The sequence below is a fragment of the Rattus norvegicus genome, chromosome 12 (genome assembly GCF_036323735.1).
Source record: "Rattus norvegicus strain BN/NHsdMcwi chromosome 12, GRCr8, whole genome shotgun sequence".
Lineage (NCBI taxonomy): Eukaryota > Metazoa > Chordata > Mammalia > Rodentia > Muridae > Rattus > Rattus norvegicus.
The window spans coordinates 24,429,228-24,447,407 of record NC_086030.1 but is presented as its reverse complement, the minus strand read 5'-3'; the positions used below and the strand labels follow the sequence as shown (position 1 = coordinate 24,447,407).

The 18,180-nt window shown below is 44.6% G+C and overlaps 1 protein-coding gene and 1 long non-coding RNA gene across 4 annotated transcripts; both read left to right on the top strand.

Moving 5' to 3' along the window:
- The first annotated feature begins 3,036 nt into the window (after positions 1 to 3,036).
- On the top strand, positions 3,037 to 8,929 carry Pilrb-ps3 (paired immunoglobin-like type 2 receptor beta, pseudogene 3). The gene is made up of 3 exons (XR_010056495.1): positions 3,037 to 3,370; positions 5,489 to 7,329; positions 7,822 to 8,929. It is a non-coding gene; the product is annotated as a paired immunoglobin-like type 2 receptor beta, pseudogene 3 (long non-coding RNA).
- A 2,225-nt stretch (positions 8,930 to 11,154) lies between these two features.
- Positions 11,155 to 17,762, top strand: Pilrbl1 (paired immunoglobin-like type 2 receptor beta like 1). Of its 3 annotated transcripts, none has more exons than XM_039089745.2 (5): positions 11,155 to 12,116; positions 12,383 to 12,795; positions 14,963 to 15,152; positions 16,884 to 16,914; positions 17,452 to 17,762. In XM_039089745.2, the coding sequence occupies exons 1-4, from the start codon at positions 12,103 to 12,105 to the stop codon at positions 16,894 to 16,896; spliced, it is 630 nt and encodes a 209-aa protein (XP_038945673.1). In that variant the 5' UTR covers positions 11,155 to 12,102; the 3' UTR covers positions 16,897 to 16,914; positions 17,452 to 17,762. The 3 variants fall into 3 exon arrangements, 2 of the variants coding, with proteins under 2 accessions (XP_038945673.1, NP_001381321.1); NR_172124.1 differs by having other exon boundaries at positions 11,944 to 12,116; positions 12,412 to 12,795; positions 16,707 to 16,914; NM_001394392.1 differs by having other exon boundaries at positions 11,944 to 12,116; positions 12,412 to 12,795.
- Positions 17,763 to 18,180: the final 418 nt, after the last annotated feature.

Below are 18,180 nucleotides of genomic sequence, written 5' to 3'. Positions count from 1 at the left end.
TTGCCATGTTCAGTCTGTCTCAACATTTGATAGTCAGCAGACCAGCTCCTAACAGAACGCAGAAACTTTCCATTCTGACACATGCTTGATAGAGTTCCTTCAACCACAGTGTTTCATACCTGTAGTGTGGTACCAATGAACTGCAGTCCACCAATTACAAGCCTCAAATGAATATCATATATGGTCCTTTGCTGAGGCATTTGGAAAATTATCTCCAATCCCATGAGACTAAATGGAGATATCTGGGGTTATAAAGAGATCCTTAAGGCTTCTTATGGCTAAAGTGAAGGGTCCTGGAATATTTTCGTTGTGTCTGCAGTGGTTGTCACCCAAACCTCTTGAGTTTGAACTCAGCAGCACTCATGGGCATGGTGACCTTTGGAGCTGGGGTGGTGTTTTCTCTGAGCATCCCTGATGTGTTCATACAGAAGGATGCCATGATGATGGTCTGTGTAGCCATCCATAGTGGTCCATTTGCATCTCAACACCACAGGCAGCTGCACACAGAAAATCGACCTAAATGCAGTTGCTCAAATGGTCATGTGACTTCACAGGTCCATTTCCATTGTTCAACAGTGAAAAACCATAGATAGTCCCACAGCAATGATTCACACAGAGCCACCACTCTCAACATCACATAGGTGCTTATCCTTAATTGGGTATACGTAGGGAGACAGGATCTCTGATCTGCTACAAGGGAACTGTATGGTTCAAGGTGGGAGCAGATGTTGACTTCTGCCCTGGCCAAACTTGTTTACAATGTATGTTCTCTGGCCTGAGAGAAACAGTAAGAAAAAGTACTAGAGGAACTTGGGCATGAGAACAGGAAGTGGTGCAGTAGGCTGTAGCAGCTTTCTGTGACAAAGCTTCAGAGAGAATACTCTTCCCTTAAGGGTGTTACAGCTCAGTAAACAAGCAGCCTCAGAGGGACTTTAGTGAAATAACTTCCGCTCTTTATTCCTTAAGGATACAGTGTTATAAATACGTTGGGCTGGGATGGGGTCTAAAGGCAGATGATTTCTCTTGGCTTAGTTTGAGATGTTAGGGATGCCCCATTTGCATGGGGATGGGCTTTGTGTGTTGCTCCTTTGAGACAGATTGTCATAGTCCTCTCAATGGGGTTTCCTGGTCATGTGTTTCAGTACAGCAATTGTAGGATTAATGTGGGTTCATGTCTGCTCTGCAACAGGGATCTGGCTGCTCTGGGAAGGAGGTTGAGAGAAGTTGACCATGCTTACCACAGGCTACCACCTGGTTGTCTGTGGTAATCTGTGGTACCTTACTGTATGTATGGGGAAGCATGGTCTGAAGCAGGACACATCTGGAGCTGGCTCGGGAGTCCCTGGACCGCCAAGGAGGTCAGAGCCTTTGGGTTCTCAGGCTCTTGTGCATCGAAGCACTGCTGTAATGCCACGGAAGAGCAGAGAACAGAATGGGGGTCCACAGGATGGATCTAGCCCAGGGCTGAGGGTGAAAGGGGAGAGCTGTGGCTGTCTGGTCCAGCAGGGAGAGTCCTTGGCTAGAGGTTGGTGGACTTGTTTTGTCTTCCTGGTAGAGATGCCTGTGAGTGCAAAGAGGCCTTCTATGGGAGATTAGATGATGGTTCTTTAGGCAAAGGGGTTTCTCTACAGTTCCCCATGGTGATGAAAAGAGACAGTCCATTTTAAGTTTTAAGACATTTATTGTCATGGCAGAAAGTGTATGAGTAAGCTGTACCCCACTTCTCAAGGTGGTCCTGTGATTAAATACCTTTTGCAGGGTGAAGTTTCTGGTAAGGAAAAGTTCATTTGTTAAGGTGCTAGGCCTTTAGGTTCCTCCTTATAATGGAGATCTGTCTTGAGTCTATGTGACCTGTTGTCATGCCTTATACCTGTGGAAGGGCTTGGGGAATTGCTCTTCTGTGACTGATAACCACAAATATATGGAAGACTATGGATAGTGACTGTCTTGGTGTCCTGGGAGTCAGGCGAAGCTCCTACCATCCCTTTCCGGGTCACTGGGATCTCAATCCTCCTCAAACAGGAACCAGGGTCCCTTTCATCATCCCTCAAGCCATCTGATGGGGAATAGATTTAAATGGCATTTTCAATTATGATAATTGCCTAGGTTGCTTAATCCTTTCAACTTTACCACATTTTCTGTGTGGTGGCACAATCCACTGCCCCACAATCACCTGCCACCCTCCTTCCACCATCCTTTCTAGCATCTCTTTCTCTCTCCACAGGTCCCAGTTGGGGTGAGGTATTTTGGGATTCCCTCTGGGCTCTGGGTGTTGTCACTATGGAAGGGAAAACAGGAAGTATGTGGGCAGGTGGTGTGACATGAACAGAAAAGAGAGGAATATTTTTCATCCAGGACATTAACTGATATGTGAGGGCTGACAGAGCCTGCAGTATGTGTTATCTAAAAGATATTTCTTTAATGGGAGGCATCAAAGAGAAATAGGAAGGCTTGAGCCTTTTCTTTCTGACCACTGTCTATTATGGAATAACCAACTTGCCCATAAAATCAGAGAGTCTGAACGCTGGGGTCTTGTCAAAATATGGAGTCTGAAGAGTCACTGAGCCTGGTCTGAGGGAGGACATGTTTGCTCAGAATGAAGACTGAAGATGGTCCTAGAAACTGATTAGCTGTCAATGGTGCATTGTTTTCTCTCTGTGTCTCTGTGCCTGTGTCTCTCTGTCTTTCTCTGTGTGTCTTGGTCTGTCTACCTCTCTCTCTGACTATCTGTCCATGTCTCTCTGTCTCTGTCTGTCTCTTTCTCTATCTCTGTTTATCTGTCTCTCTCGTGTGTGTGTCTGTGTGTGTGTCTGTGTGTGTGTCTGTGTGTGTCTGTGAATTATGAAGGTGGAGGTGAGGTAGAAAGACTCCTTTAGAAAGTGGAGTAGCTTTACAGTCCCTGTCCATGAAACTCAGGGAGTTGGAAACTGTGCCAGAGGGAGCAGGCAAAGGCAGGAAGAGTTCACAGGTCATGTTCTTCTCCCTGTCTTTCCCAGGGCACTCAGCAGGATACAGAAGAAAAAATGACTATGGAATTAACAAACCAGTTCTCTTCTCTTGAGTCCAGGGTGGCTCCATTGAGATCCCTTTTTCCTTCTACTTCCCCTGGAATTTGGCCAAGGATCCACAGATGAGCATAGCCTGGAGATGGAAAGACTACCACGGGAAATTCATCTACAACTCCACTCTACCTTTCATTCATGAGCACTTCAAGGACGGGCTCAGCCTGAACTGGACACAGGGTCAGATATCTGGACTCCTCAGAATCCTTAACTTGAAGGAGAATGACCAGGCCACATACTTCTGAGCACCACAGAAGATAGGAAGAGATGGCAGTCGATCCCTGGGACCCAACTCTCCATTGTCCATGGTGAGCCATCATGGCTCAGGCTTTGACATGTGCAGCTTGCTTGTCCCCTAGATGTCACCTCAGGCTCCACAGCTTTGAGCTTTCTTTCACATACCTTTCCCTTGGCCCTGCTAACACCTTTTCCAGCAGCATCTTTTCTGCATAATCATGTCAAGTCTTTGCTGACTCCTTTGTTCTTGTCTCTTATTCACTGCTCAGACAGACCCACACTCACTCCCTAGGCTTCAGCATGTGCCCTACCCCCTATCTCACACCTTTCATCCCAGTGCAACTGCTGTCCTGCCCAGGTATACCCTTCCCCATGACCTCAAGGTGCATGAAAGTGTCCAGAATATGGCTAACACTCTTGGTCCTGTGGCAGGGCTCCAATTGGTCCCTGTATGCAGCATTTCCACACAGCTCTGACCTAAACCCAGAACATATAGTGGGTATCACTGGATCATGTTGGTGTTCTTGTCTAAGTGTAACTGCCACCTGTCTCCACAGTCCCTCATTTTCCCTCCCTGTTCCCCAGGACACATCTTTCATATCTCCCTATCTACTGTCCTGTCTTCTTTCGGTTTTCCAACTTCCCGTTCCTCTCCCTTACCCTCCCCTCTCTCACACAAGACAGTAGGCTCTTAAAAAATAATGTCCCCATTGACATGATTTGGATGTTTTGTCTTCTGATCCCTGTGCTCTTTGTAAGCAGATGTAATTGCACCCTCCCCATGGAACACTGAGGGCAAGCCCAGTCACTGTGTGGTCCTACACATGGCCCTATAGCAGCTGGGGATGCTAGGAGTTGCAGTGTTTATCAGGACCTTCCTTAGTTGCTCTTGTTATTATTGTTGTTTTTTTTTGTGTGTGTTTAAGTTTTTGTAAGACAGGGTCGTAGCATTTATCCTGACTGTGCTTATACTCAGTATGTAGACCCGGCTGGCCTGGAACTCACAGAAATCTGTTTCGAATCTGTGTCATAAGTGCTGACATTAGAGCCATGTGCCTCCAGAGGTAGCTTATGATCACATCAAGGTCCACCTACAGGAGGGATACCTGTAGTTTGGTTATTTTTGCAGGCTACAGCTGACATTGACCTAATGCAAACTCAAACCAGTTTTTAGGGTTCACAGGACAGAGAAAACATAGCTGTTTCCTGAGTCAGCCTTCCCAGTGCTTCGATACTTTAACACAGTTCCTCATGTTGTGACACCCAATAAAAACACTACCATGTGCTACTTTATAATTCTTAGTTTACTACTGTTATGAGTTATAGTGTAAATATCTGATATGCCAGATACCTGTTATGGGACCCCAGTGAGATACTTACCTAATGGTTGAGAACTGCTGGTCTATGATGTTTGTAGAGTAAAGGAATGACCTATGCCTTGGACTGAGATATTTTGTACAGCTTAAATGATATAGTTTCTATTATACACATTTTGTACATAGTTTGTGTGAACATCTGGGTCTATTAAGCCGTGTGTGTGTGTGTGTGTGTGTGTGTGTGTGTGTTTGTGTGTGCACATTTGTTCATCTACATGTGGAGGCTATAGGAGATTGTAGGTCTAATCCACTTTATTTTGGACTTGGTTCTCTCACTGGCATTAAATTTCACAAGAAGACTAGGATGGCTGGCCAGTGAGCCACAGGGACAATCTTGATTCCACTGTCAAAGTAATAGGGTTACAGCTTACTCTGCTCTGTTTGGTGTGGAAGTAGACAGGCTGGCTGTCAGCTCACAGAGTTCTACCTACTGCTACCTCTTGGGCTTGGATTAAAGGTTTAGGTGGTTCTTCATGTGGATATTCAAGGTCAAACTCAGGTTCTAAGATTCAAGTAGAATATGGATGATTCATATCAGTTACTTACTTAAGTTTACATCAAAATTCACTGTATTTCTCTGGCTTAGTTATTTATGACCCAATTAAAAAATCTGTGGACACACAGCCAGGACAGTTGGGAACTGTGAATTTGAGCTTGCTCTCCTAGAGTCTCAGTCTTAAGGATGTGTTTCCTGTTCTGTGTTAACATCTGACAGCTGTTTCCCATTTCACATCCCAGAGAGGACAAAAGATGTGAAAGTCACCCATCCTCCCTCATTCAGGGAAGGTCTGCTCACTTCTCATCTCTCCACAGCACTCAGCACCACCATGAGGATCCCCTCCATCATCTCTTCTGTAGTCTTCACAACTGGTCTGGAGGACACAGGAGATCAGATGAATCATTCACTGCTGAATCTGGTAGCCATAGATGGGATGGTCATGGCCAAAGTTGTGGTCACCTTCCCCATCTGTGGATGGATGATCTTTCTGTTGTGGAAGCAAAGGTAAGTGGTCCATGACCGGCCTCATCTGAACTTCCCACTGGGAGTGTTCTCAGCAGTGGGAGATGGAGAGCAGCAGGCTTGGGCAGGGACCAGTAAAGAGAACAAAAAGAGGAAAATGTGCCTGAACTCTACAAGGACTGCATCCATGAAGCCTGCTGTCCTTCCTGACCACCTGGAAATTAGAGTAGCAAATGCAGATGAACACAGAGCCCGCTCTTAAGGAATTCAAGGAGGCATGCAGGAGCCTCAGGGGCTGACTGCTCCTCTGGAAAGAGCTGTGGCTGCTAAAGAAGATCTGAGGGTAGACCAGCATTTGCAGACACCATGTTACAGGCAGTGATAGCTATAAAAAGGAACACCTCTTTTTGTTGGGCATGTGTGACTAAAATGGAAAGTAATAGACCCATAAACAGAAAGAAATCTATACAGAGAACCTATCATTACAACGAGCTAAAGAGTTGGACACTAGAAATCTAATCCTCCTGAGCAAAAATATGAAACACCTATTGAAGGGTCTCAGTTGAAGTGATTGCCCCACAAACAGGGACATGAGTATCCCATAAACCACATAAAGAGTTTTCAGATACTTGGAAAGGCAGAGAAACTATGATTCCTGGGGCTCACTGTGCTGTAAGCCTTCCCTAGTGGGTGAGAACTATGACTGACCTGTCTCAAAATCCAGAGAGAACATCTCCCGAAAGACAATGTCAAAGTTTTCCTCTACCATCCACATGTGTCTGCACATATGCACATATACACATGTTCCTGGAGAAATACTTTAAATGTAGTGATTTTTGGAGAATGGCAAATTTTATACATTAAGTCCTAATTACACACATGCACACAAACATACACGCATACAGCTAAAAATACAATGAAGTTCCTGTTTGAAATCCAATTGTATTTCTGTAAAAATAAATGATTTGTCTTCAAATTTTCATGGTTACTCTAAGAAATAAAAATGGGGACACAGAGGGGGACACAATAATCCCAGCCCTTGCAAAATGCAACGTGTTTCAAGGTTATCTACAATTGCATGGCACCATAGGTCACTAGGATCCAAAGACCTTCTACACACAACACAAGACTCAAGCGTGGACTGAAGTCATAGCGGATTTAAAACCATGGGACCTAGCAGACTAAAAGATAAGGACTGATATGCATAGATGGTGGAGGGTTTACAAATACCATTTAACAATGTTAAATGTTAAGTAGAAAAACTTAGAGGAGGGAGACCAGCAGCATAAGAGACAGCAGAAGTCTGACTTGGATTCATAACTTAAGGCTGAATCTGCAGGGTGGCAGGAGACATGGTGACGGCAGAGCAGAGAAGGCATGAAAGTGTCAAGAGGTCAGAGCAGGGGGAAGGTGGGAAAGGGAGATGGGACATGGACATGGGTCAGTGGACCAGTAGATTTTTCCATTGATTTGCTGTGCTGTACATAAGGTCAGCCGAACACTACCTTCAGGTCCTACTGATTCTCAGACCTGTCCCCAATGGCTGGAGCAGAGCTGTTTCTGGTCTTGGGACCCTCATGTTGTCTAAACACGGAGAACAGCTGAAAAGCAGGACTGAGAACGAGTCTGGCTGACATACTGACACAGTTTCTTCTCCTGCAGGCCAGCAGAGGAAAGACTAAACCCCAGACAGGTGCGCTCCCACCATCCCAAGGGGCAGCTGAGGATCTGTTGGGAAGTTTATTCCTAAAGGCATGCAAGCGGGACAGAGAGATGATTCAGCCAGAAATGCAAGGGACATGGGTAGAAGGACCTGACTTTGAACCCCAGCTTACACATTATAACCCCGGGGATGTGCCAGAAATTTGTAATCGCAGCTCTGGACAAGCAAGAGACAGGCAGAGTCATGGGTTTGCAGTCCACTATTCTAGCCTAATTGATTAGTTCCAGGGCTAATGAAAGATCCCTTTTAAGAAAGGGAAATTTCTCAAGGTCATAAATTACAGTCATTCACTAAATTTATTTGAAGTAAAGTATTTTGAATTCCATATTAATGGAAAAGCAATAGTATATGTCAGTTGGAAATGTAGTCAGCTGCCTAACACAGTGTCCTGGATGCGATTCCAGGGAACCCAAATTGTACACAGAGAAAACTGACTTTGGACAATTTTCCTCTGCCTCTCAGGGTTGCTCACATGCTCCTGGTGAGACATTGTCTATTTGTCCCCAGCTAACAGACCTCCAGGTGCCAGTTTCTCTCACCAGGGAGGAGAATTTTCATCAAAGTAGTAATTGGTGAACCCACATCAGCATCTTACACCTTCAAATTCTTGATCTTGGGAATTAGAACATGCAGGGCTCTAGGACTGTTCTTCCAAACATTCTTGGGCAGGCATCGCAAGATAACCCCACTTCTGCCATATGGGTTCTGATGTCCTGTCCTCAGAACTCAGATCATCCAGTCTGTCTTTGGTCCTGAGAGTTCAACTGTGCTGTTCTTTCTTTGCTCCTGGAGTTAATGATACTTTTTAGTAGATGAGAGATCAGAAAGTAAAGCAAACCAAGGAGCTAGTTCAGAGTAAGGCTGAGGTGTAGATGTGTCCAAACCCTGAAAATCTTATCTTGACACCAGCTGAGTTAGGACAGGTCTGAGCGTTCAGGAGCAAGAAGCCTATACCACCACCACCTCCTACACTCTTTTAGTAGGCACAGAGAAAGATGGCTGAATTACAGTTCTAACTTTCTCTTGGGCTCTAAGGACAGGTCCAGCAAACACATGGAATTTCTCTTCATGCAAATGAAGGTGTCCCAGAACCTATCACACAGAAAGTTTAATATAACCCTTGTTACCCCATTTTTGAGTTTGCTGCTTGGGCCTTGGAACCATATTTGACCTCTAGTGTCCATATAAAGAGGCCAGCAAAACCTTTAATCTTAGCAAAAGAGATAGAGGCAGGCAGAGCTCTGTGTGTGGACAGTTAGCCTGGTCTATGTGTCTAGTTCCACACCAAACAGAGCTGTGTGAGCTGTAATCCTAGGACTGAGGAAGTGCAGACAGGCTTGTCTGTACAGCTCACTGGGCAGTCAATCTAGTCTCCATGGGAAAATTGAAGTTAGTGAGAGAGCCTGATTCAAAAAATGAGAAGGATGAGACCTTAGGCTCTCCTCTAGCCTCAACATGCATAAACCAATGCATGCACACAAAGACAGATATAGAGAGACACAGGAACATAGATACACAAACAGGGATACACACACACACACACACACACACACACACACACACACACACACACACGTACATATACCCACAGAGACATACAGACAAAGATTCTTACACAAAGATGCACACTCTTACATGCATACACATCAACACAGAGACACACATCTGATGTAACAGATCCACATATTCACACACACTGGATATACCAGAATGTGTAAAAGAAGAACTATGAAATAGCCATATGGGTAAAGCTCAGTCAAGAGCAGAATACAATCCTTTGCTTCATGCACATCACACCACTTCTGCTCACATTCCTGGCTGAAGAGGAACCCTCCTGTAGGCCTCAGAATACTGGAACTGAGGAGCAATCTGGCACAGATTCCTTCCAGTTTCTGCCTTCACCCTGAGCTGACCCTGTACCACCGCTCTCTGTACCCGAATACCCCTGGGAGAGAGCTGGTTTCCCAGTAGTGCTCACACTCAGACTTACAGGAGAGTCAAGCTACTGTCAGAGAGAGAAAGACCAGCTCAAACCAGAGATAAGCAGATGGCGAGAGGGAAGGGCAAGAACCTTCACAGCGTAAACCAAGGTCATTTGGCATCATCAGTACCCAGTTCCCCACCACAGCAAGCCATGGATAACCCAACACTGGAAAAGGATTATCTTGACTTAAAATCACAAGTCATGATGACATTAAAGGCCTTTAAGAAGGACATAAATAAGTAACTCCCTTAAGGAAATACAGGACAATACAGGCAAACAGGTAGAAACCCTTAAAGAGGAAGCACAAAAATGAACCAAGCAGGTGAAGGAATTGATCAAATCCATCCAGGATCTAAAAATGGAAATAGAAACAATGAGGAAATCACCAAGGGAAAGAACCCTGAGAAAGAAAATCTAGGACTGAAATCAGGAGTCATAGACACAAGGATTACCAACAGAATACAGAAGATGGAAGAGAGAATCTCAGGGGGAGAAGATACCAGAGAAAACATTGACATAACCGTTAAGGAAAATGCAAAACCAAGTAACTCCTAACCCAAAACATCCACTCCAAATAGATTGGACCAGAAAAGAAATTCCTCCCATCACATAATAGTCAAAACACCAAATGCAAAAAACAAAGTGAGAATATTAAAAGTAGTAAGGGAAACAGGTCAAGTAACATGTAGCCAGACCTATCAGAATTACACTGGACTTCTTACCAGAGACTATGAAAGCCAGAAGATCCTGGGCAATATCTGCTCCTAACAGTTCCCCTTTGGTGGATTTAATGAAGAAATTGATCATCTCTACCTCCAGGTGAGGTAATACTTTGTGGCTAGGTAGCCAATGGGCAGGAACTGCCTATTTTATTTACAGACTAATACTGGCCAAAAAGGTCGACATTTTGCAAAATAGTTGACTGAAAATGTTTGCAAAGCCAGAATTATCAGCCCTTCAAGATTTCTGCATTTCAGGGGTTGGGGATTTAGCTCAGTGGTAGAGTGCCTGCCTAGCAAGTGCAGGGCCCGGGGTTTGGTCCCCAGCTCCGGAAAAAAAAGAATAAAAAAAAAAGATTTCTGCATTTCAAGAGTCTGTGAGTTAATTTTTGGGCAGAAGGCTGAAGACTTGAGCTCACATGTTGCTAACAGAGGACTGGGCTAGTGGAGATTAGTCTGAACAGCCTGTCTCAGTTCTGGAAGCCATGTTAGGTTTCCTATATGTGTAGATATTTGGTTATTCTCAGATTTCTGATGGGGTTGAAGACTGATTATAGTCTCAAAGCCTACCAATGCTGTTTAACTTTGACAATACATATTTAATTAGATAGTTATCAGAGAGTATACAAACTTGCCAGGATATAACATAGATTTTAAGCCTTCTTAAGCTGGAATGGATAACTCAATGTTCTGTTTAACTGATAACATGTTGGACTGGGTGTTAGGTTTCTTTATATGTTTAATGTACAAAATGATAATAGTTGTGCTCAGCTTATATTTAAGAGAAAAGTTTTTTTTTAATTAGACAGAAAGGGTGAAATATATGTTGATGTCTTTATGCAGGAAGGCAGGTACAAGATAGAATGAGGCCTGTCATTGGATGAGAAGGAAGGATGGGCAGGAGAAAATTTTCAGAGGAGGAGAAGACTGGAGCGGGAGGGAGGGCGGGCAGCTGAGAGAACATGTAGGCAGAGGTAGAGACTTTTCTCTGCACATTTACAAGTTGTTATGACTACTCTTTTTTTTCTATTCTTTTTTTCGGAGCTGGGGACCGAACCCAGGGCCTTGCCCTTGCTAGGCAGGCGCTCTACCAATGAGCTAAATCCCCAACCTCTGTTATGACTATTCTTAAGAGATGTATGTGTACATGATTTTATGTGTCTAGATGAGCAAATTATATCTTATTTAGGTGGACATTTATATCTTATCAATTGGATCAGAGGTTATTGTGTTGTGTGTTCTTTCTTGTGGTGATTTAATTGAGTTCAAGAGATTGTGTTGTGACTGTACACACTGGTCTACCATGGAATTGGGATGTGTATGTCCGGCACCGTGTCAATCTGTCTTGGGAACTAGATGGCTGGAGAGATTGTTGCTAGGCGCAGAGAGTAGCCATCGGCAGTGTGATATGGGATGGAACATAGTGTGTGAGAAGCTTTGTTGACTGAAATGAAAATATCCAACAGATGCCTTGTGGCCCTATGGTGCTGGCACTAATGTGGTCTAAAAGAAACCATTTTTAAATTTTTTTACTGGAACAGTTATGGACACAATACAAAAGAGATTGAGGAGGGGAAGGAAGGAATAGAGAAAATATAGAGGAAAGGGGCAAAGAGATTACAAGCCACTTAGGAAATGGAATAGAGTAAATAAGGTAGACAGTCAATGTGGAAGAAAGAAGAACCTGCTATGACAAGGGTTAGTATAGGTTTCTCAGCCCAACGTGGGGGCTGGGCCCAAGAGCCCTGTCATGTTCTCATTAACCACAAGAGCGGATCTTCTGCAACGTGGGAAAAGAAGAAGTCAGATCAATAAAGGAAGTTGCTGGCCACAAGGAGGTGGAGATTGTCCTGTCAAACTCAGTTCTCCACTTGAGAATTTCTGAGCATGTGTTTTTATTTACCCTGATTCTCTCTGGACTGCTGAGTGCTCCAGTGTCCCTAGACAGGTCATCCTTGACTTCCTGATGGCCCTGCTGGTCTCACTTCCTGAACAGAATCTGGCTATGGCTTGGATTCTCCTTCTTTTGCTGTCAGCAGCATGTCTGCACACTGGTGAGTGCTGGGGGCCTCATTATCAGGGACTGAACCAGAGGAGGGGGCAGAGTGGCTGGGAAAAGTGGGTGTCTTGTGTACAGTGTCTGGTAGAGGAGCCAGCCAGGCCCTCTCTGTCCTAAGAGTTCAACCTTCAGAGTGAGCACAACCCAACCCTTCCCTCTTTTTGCTGCTCCGCAGCCATATGGACAGTCCTGCCCTGTGACCCACCCCTCCCTTCAGATGAAGGCTCAGGATGCTCAGGGTTGTCCTTTAAATCCCTGCAGTGGCTTCAGACTCTCCCTGTCCTTACCAGGGAATTCATTAGGATATCCAAAAGAGTATGACTATGGTGTCAACCAACCAGAACACCTCACTGGAATCCAAGGTGGCTCCATCGAGATCCCCTTCTCCTTCTACTTCCCTTGGGAGTTGGCCAAGGATCCAAATATGAGCATAGCCTGGAGATGGAAGGATTTCTTTGGGGAAGCCATCTACAACTCTACACTGCTTTTATTTCATGAGCATTTTAAGGGCCGGCTCATCTTGAATTGGACACAGGGTGAGACATCTGGAGTCCTCAGAATCCTGAACTTGAAAAAGAATGACCAGTCCACATACTTCGGCCGAGTTTTTCTGCAAACAACTGAAGGCATGAAGTTTTGGCAGTCAATGCTTGGGACCAAACTCATCATTCATGGTGAGTCACCATGGCTCAGGCTTTGACACATGTGGTTTCCTTGTTCCCTAGATATCACATCAGGTCCACAAGTCTGAGCTTCCTTTCATATTCCTTTCCCTCGGCTCTGCCCAAACATCTGCCACCAGCATCTTTCCTTGCAGTTGGGAGAAGTCTTTGTTGCCTCCTATGTCTGTCATCCTCTGCTCAGACAGAATCAGATTAGACTCTAGGCTTCAGTACCACATAGTTTACACCCTTATTTTGACAAAACTAACTACAGTCCTGTCCTCTTTCACCTGTGACCTCAAGGTGAATATAATTCTCCAGGATGGAGCTGACTCTCTTGCTTTTGTGGCAGGTCTCTAGTTGGTACCTCTGTGCACCTTCTTCACATAGCTCCAATGTCAGCACAGAACATATAGTAGGGGCCATTGGAAGTTCTGGTGTTCTCAGGTCTAACTGTAACTGGCACATGTCCCCATAGTCCCTCATTTCACCTCACAGTTCCCCAGGACACACCTATCTTCTCTCCCCAGTCTCTTCAGTCATTAGGACATGATTAAGAAAGTGTTTCCATTTCCATGATTGGGCTGCTCTGTCTTCTGATCCCTCCAGCCTCTCTGATGCTGAAGGAATTGGAGTCCCCTGGAGTGGGATCCCTGAGCCCATTGTAGTGACTTGTGTTCCTACATAGGGACCAACAGAATCTGGGTCCTGTGTGTTGCTGCATTGTTTCCTTCAACCTTTCTCTGTTGCTCCCCATAACCCCACTTTCTTAAATGTGAGTACTTCTTTATTTCCTGTTTTTTTCTATCTTGTTTATTTATTTTATATCAGTTTCTCAGGTTGTAGCCCTAGCTTTTCCAATACTCAGTATAGAGACACTTCTGATTTCGAACTCACACCAATCTGCCTTGCCTCTGCCTCCTGATTGTGGGCAGTACCGCATGTGCCACAACATCCAGAGGTGCCTCCTGACTGTTCTAAACCAAACTATGAGAGGATGTGCACAGCACAGTTATCTGTGCAGATTATAGCTACCATGTTGACCTGTAGTAGCATTTGATAGCTGCTTCCTGGAGTTAGAGAGAAAGTATCCATTTTATATATGTGTCTAGTTCAGTCATTCTCTAATTTCCTAAAGCTACAAATCTTTTATACAGTTCTTCACATCCCTAAAATGGGGGACCCACATCCCTAAAAGTATACCATTGCTACTTTATAACTTTAATTATCCTATTTTTATGAATCACAATGAAATACATGAAGTGTGTGATACCTGATATGTAATCCATGATGGATAATGATGCACAGGTCTAGAACCCCTGGTTTAGAATTTGCAAATAGGTAAATATTGCAAAAATTTTCTCAGTTATTTGTGTAAAGCAAAGGAATGTATTCTGTCCTGGACAGAGCTGCACACCTAAAGTTAAAATTGTGTTTTTTCTTTTACACATGTTGGCATATTCGGTGTATATGAACATGTGGGTCTGTAAAGGCAGATATATGTTTTTGTTTGTTTGTGTGTGTCTGTGTGTGTGTACATATGTTTATGTATGTAGTGTCTAGAGGAGATCCTAAGGTCTCATCACCTTACTTTGGGGAACAAGCTCTCTCACTGGCTTTAAGTTTTTCATCGAGGCTAGGTTGGCAGGCCAGTGAGCCACAGGGACAAGTCTGTCTCCACCTCCTCAGCTCTAGGATTACAGCTCTCTTGGCTCTGTTTGACAGGGAACTAGACACATAGACCAGGTTACCTATCCACTCACAGGGCTCTGCCTGCCTCTTTCTCTTGGGTTAGGAGCAAGGTCATGCACACTTCACCAGGTTCTTGATATTGATACTGGAGACCAAATTCAGGTTCTTGAGTCCAAGGACCAAACTCACTGTGAATTAACCACATCTGTATGTTACATACATTTAAGTAAAAAAAAAATCACTGTATTTTCCTGACTTAGTTATCTGTGAGCCAATGAAAATTTGTGAACACACAGCCAGGACAGTTGGGGACTGTGCATTTGAGCTTACTCTTCTGGAGCCTCAGCCTTAAGCATGTGTGCCCTTCCTTGTGTGAACTTCTAACAGCTGTTCTGTGTCCTGCATCCAACCAAGGAAACAAGGTGTGACACTCACCCATTCCTCACTTCATCCAGGGAGGATTTTCTCACTTCTCATCTCTCCACAGCTCTCACTACTACCCCAGGGAGCCCCTCCATCATCCCCTCTGCAATCCCCACAGCTGGCCTGGAGGACACAAGGGACCAGAGGAATCCTTCACTGCTGAACTTGGGAGTCATGGTTGGGATGGTCATGGCCAAAGTTGTGGTCATCATGCCCCTCTGTGGATGGATGATCTTCCTGTGGTGGAAACAAAGGTAAGTTGTCCAGGACAGGCCTCACCTGAGCTTCTCCACTGGGAGTGTTCCCAGCTGTGGGAGATGGAGAAGGGCAGGGAAGAGTAAAGAGAACAGAAGGAGGGAAACATGCCTGAACTCCTCAAGAACTGCATGAAGCCTGCTGTCCTTCCTGACCACCTGGAAATCAGAGGAGCAAATGCAGATGAACACAGTGCCTGCTCCTGGGAACTCAAGTAGGCACGCAGGAACCTCAGGGGCTGACTGTTCATCTGGAAAAACTGTGTCTGCTGTAGAAGAAATGAGGGGAGACCAGCTTTTGCAGTCAACACGTTACCGGAAGTGATATGTATAAGTAGAGACACCACTTTGAGTTGGGCATCTGTAACTAAAATGGAAATGAATGGACACAGAAAGAGAAAGAAATGTGTATGGAGAACTTAACACTACAACAATCAAAAGAGTTGGACACCAGAAGTCTAACCCTCCTCAGCGAAATCATGAAACACCCCTTGGAGTGTCTCACTTGAAGTGATTTTTCCACAGTCACATGAGCATGATACCAGGAGCCATAGAAAGAGTTGTCAGATGCTAGGACAGGCTGATGCGCTAGGATCACTGTGGCTCCCTGTGCTGCCCACCTTAGCTACTGGGTCTAATGAGTGAACTTCCTCACAATCCAGAGAGGACAGCTCCTAAAGGAAAATGCCCAAGGTTGTCCTCTAGCAGCACATGCGTGTTCACATTTTCAAATATTCACATGTGGTTATGCTCTGTTCAAAGTAAATTTTACAAAAAGATTAGGGAAGTACTCTAAATCCAAGCATATTGGCAGAATGGAAAAGTTTATACATTATGTCCCTGCAAAACACACACATACATACACAACACACAAACAGACACACACACACTTGAAAATACAATGTTCTTTTGCAAAATCCCATTACATTTTTGTATAAAAAATTATTTGTCTTCAAATATTTATGGGTACACTACGAAATAAAAATGGGGACAAAGATGGGTACAAAATAATTCCAGCCCTTGGGAAATCTAGAGAAGGGAATCAGGAATTCAAGTTTATCTACAGTTACATAGCAAGCTGTAGGCCACTGGGCTCCAAATGTCTTGTACACCCAATACAAGACCTACATGTGAACTGAAGTCAGAGTTGATTTAAAGCCATTGGGACTACAGGATAAGGATAGAGATGCATAGATGCTGGAGTATAATGGGAGTTTACAAATGAACATTTAAATGTGCATCCCAATGTTTCAGACAGGCTCTGCCCTCTGTTATTATAAGGAGAAGAACTGAGAGGTGGAAGAGCAGCAGCCTTAATGACCACAGAAGTCTGAATGGGAATAAAACCCTGAGTCTCAAACTGCAGGATGCAGCAGCCTACACTGAGAGGGTCAGCTAGAAAGCAAGGTTTCAGGGAGGCAAGAGGGAGACACAGTGAGTGCAGAGCAGAGAATGCAGAGATGTGACAAGAAAGTAGAGTAGGGAAAAGGACTGAAAGGGAGACAGGATATGGGTGAGTTCACTAGTAGTCATCTGACATGCTGTGTTGTACAGAAATTAGGCTGACTCCTGGTGTCAGGTCCTGCGGATTCTCAGACATGTGCCTACCTGGATGGAGCAGACTTGTGTGATGCCCTGGTCCCCTCCTATTGTCTGCACACAGAGAACAGCTGAGAGGCAGGAATGAGAATCAATGTGGCTGACCCACTGACACAATTTCTTCTCCTACAGGCCAGCAGAGTAAAGCCTAAAGCCTAGTAAGGTGAGTGCCTGTCATCTCAAGGGACAGATGAAGAACTGCTTGGAAGTTCATTATGAGAGGCATGGAAGGGAGCCAGAGCGATGATTCAGTCAGAAATGCATGGCACAGCGGTAGGGGGACCTGAGTTTGATGGATCAGGAGCTTGCACCCAGAGATGTGGCAGGATTTTGCAATTCCAACCCTGGTCAAGCAAGAGACAGGCAGAGACAGATTGGCTGAACATCTAGTCTAGAACAACTGGTGAGGTTCAGGCCTGTGAAAGATTGTGTCTTTAAAAAGTAGGGGGATTTCTCAAGGTGAGGAATCATGGACATAATATTTTCCAAACTGATGTTACCTGAAATATTTTAAATTACACATTAAGGAAGAAACATAGTATATGCCAGGGAGATAGCTCAGTCGGAAATGGAGTCTGCTGCCTAGCCCAGTGACCTGGGAATGATTTCTGGGGACCCAAATCGTATACAGAGAACACTGTCTCTTGGTCGGCCACCAGATCGTGGTGAAAAATAATCTTTTTTTTTCCTTAAATAACAGGCTCTCCTGCTAGGATCTCTCACCAGGGAGGCAAGTTCACATCAAAGTAGTTATTGGTGATTACACACCTGCATCCCACAGCCATCCGTGTCTTCTCTCTGGAAGTCAGAGCTAATGACTGCAGGATTCTCCTGTGAAAGTCATTCTTGGATAACCCCCACTTCTGTCATGGGGACTCCGACATGCTCTCCTTGGAACCAAGGTCCTCCTGTGTGTCTCTGGGCCTGAGAGCCTGGCTGTGCTTGCTGTTCTCTCTCTGTTCATGGCGTTATTGACACTTTTAATAAATATCTTACTCCCAGGAATCCAGATCAGTGTCTCTCCTGAGCCTCTGTCTTTTCCCCTTCCTGACACTTCTTACAGAGTGTAGACTGTGTCTAGGGTCTAGGTCAATGGAATAGATGTAAGGGCCATGGTTTTCATTGAAAGCCACAGCCTGAGAAGCAGATTTCTCCTCTTCCTACTCTCTGGATGCTGACATCTCATCCAGAGCCACCCCTCCCCACATGCTTCACATCAAGTGTCAGAGCATGGCTTGCTTGGGACCCATGTTGAGCTTTCTTTACTCACAAACCCAACCGTATAAAGTTCTCATTTCCTGCCATGTTGACATTCTGCAGTCTCAATTCTCTCCTAAAATGGGAAATTTGTCCCAAGTCCAGTGTGTCCTAATATTTGATAGTCAGCAGGTCACCTTATAATATAAATTTGTGGGTGCACAAGAAACCA

Excerpts from the sequence above, each read along its gene's own strand:
- Pilrbl1 (NM_001394392.1), top strand. The coding sequence starts at position 12,029 with ATGGCCCTGCTGGTCTCACTTCCTGAACAGAATCTGGCTATGGCTTGG. Across the intron at positions 12,117-12,411 it reads AGCAGCATGTCTGCACACTG|GGAATTCATTAGGATATCCA; the intron begins GTGAGTGCTGGG and ends TGTCCTTACCAG. Across the intron at positions 12,796-14,962 it reads GACCAAACTCATCATTCATG|CTCTCACTACTACCCCAGGG; the intron begins GTGAGTCACCAT and ends ATCTCTCCACAG.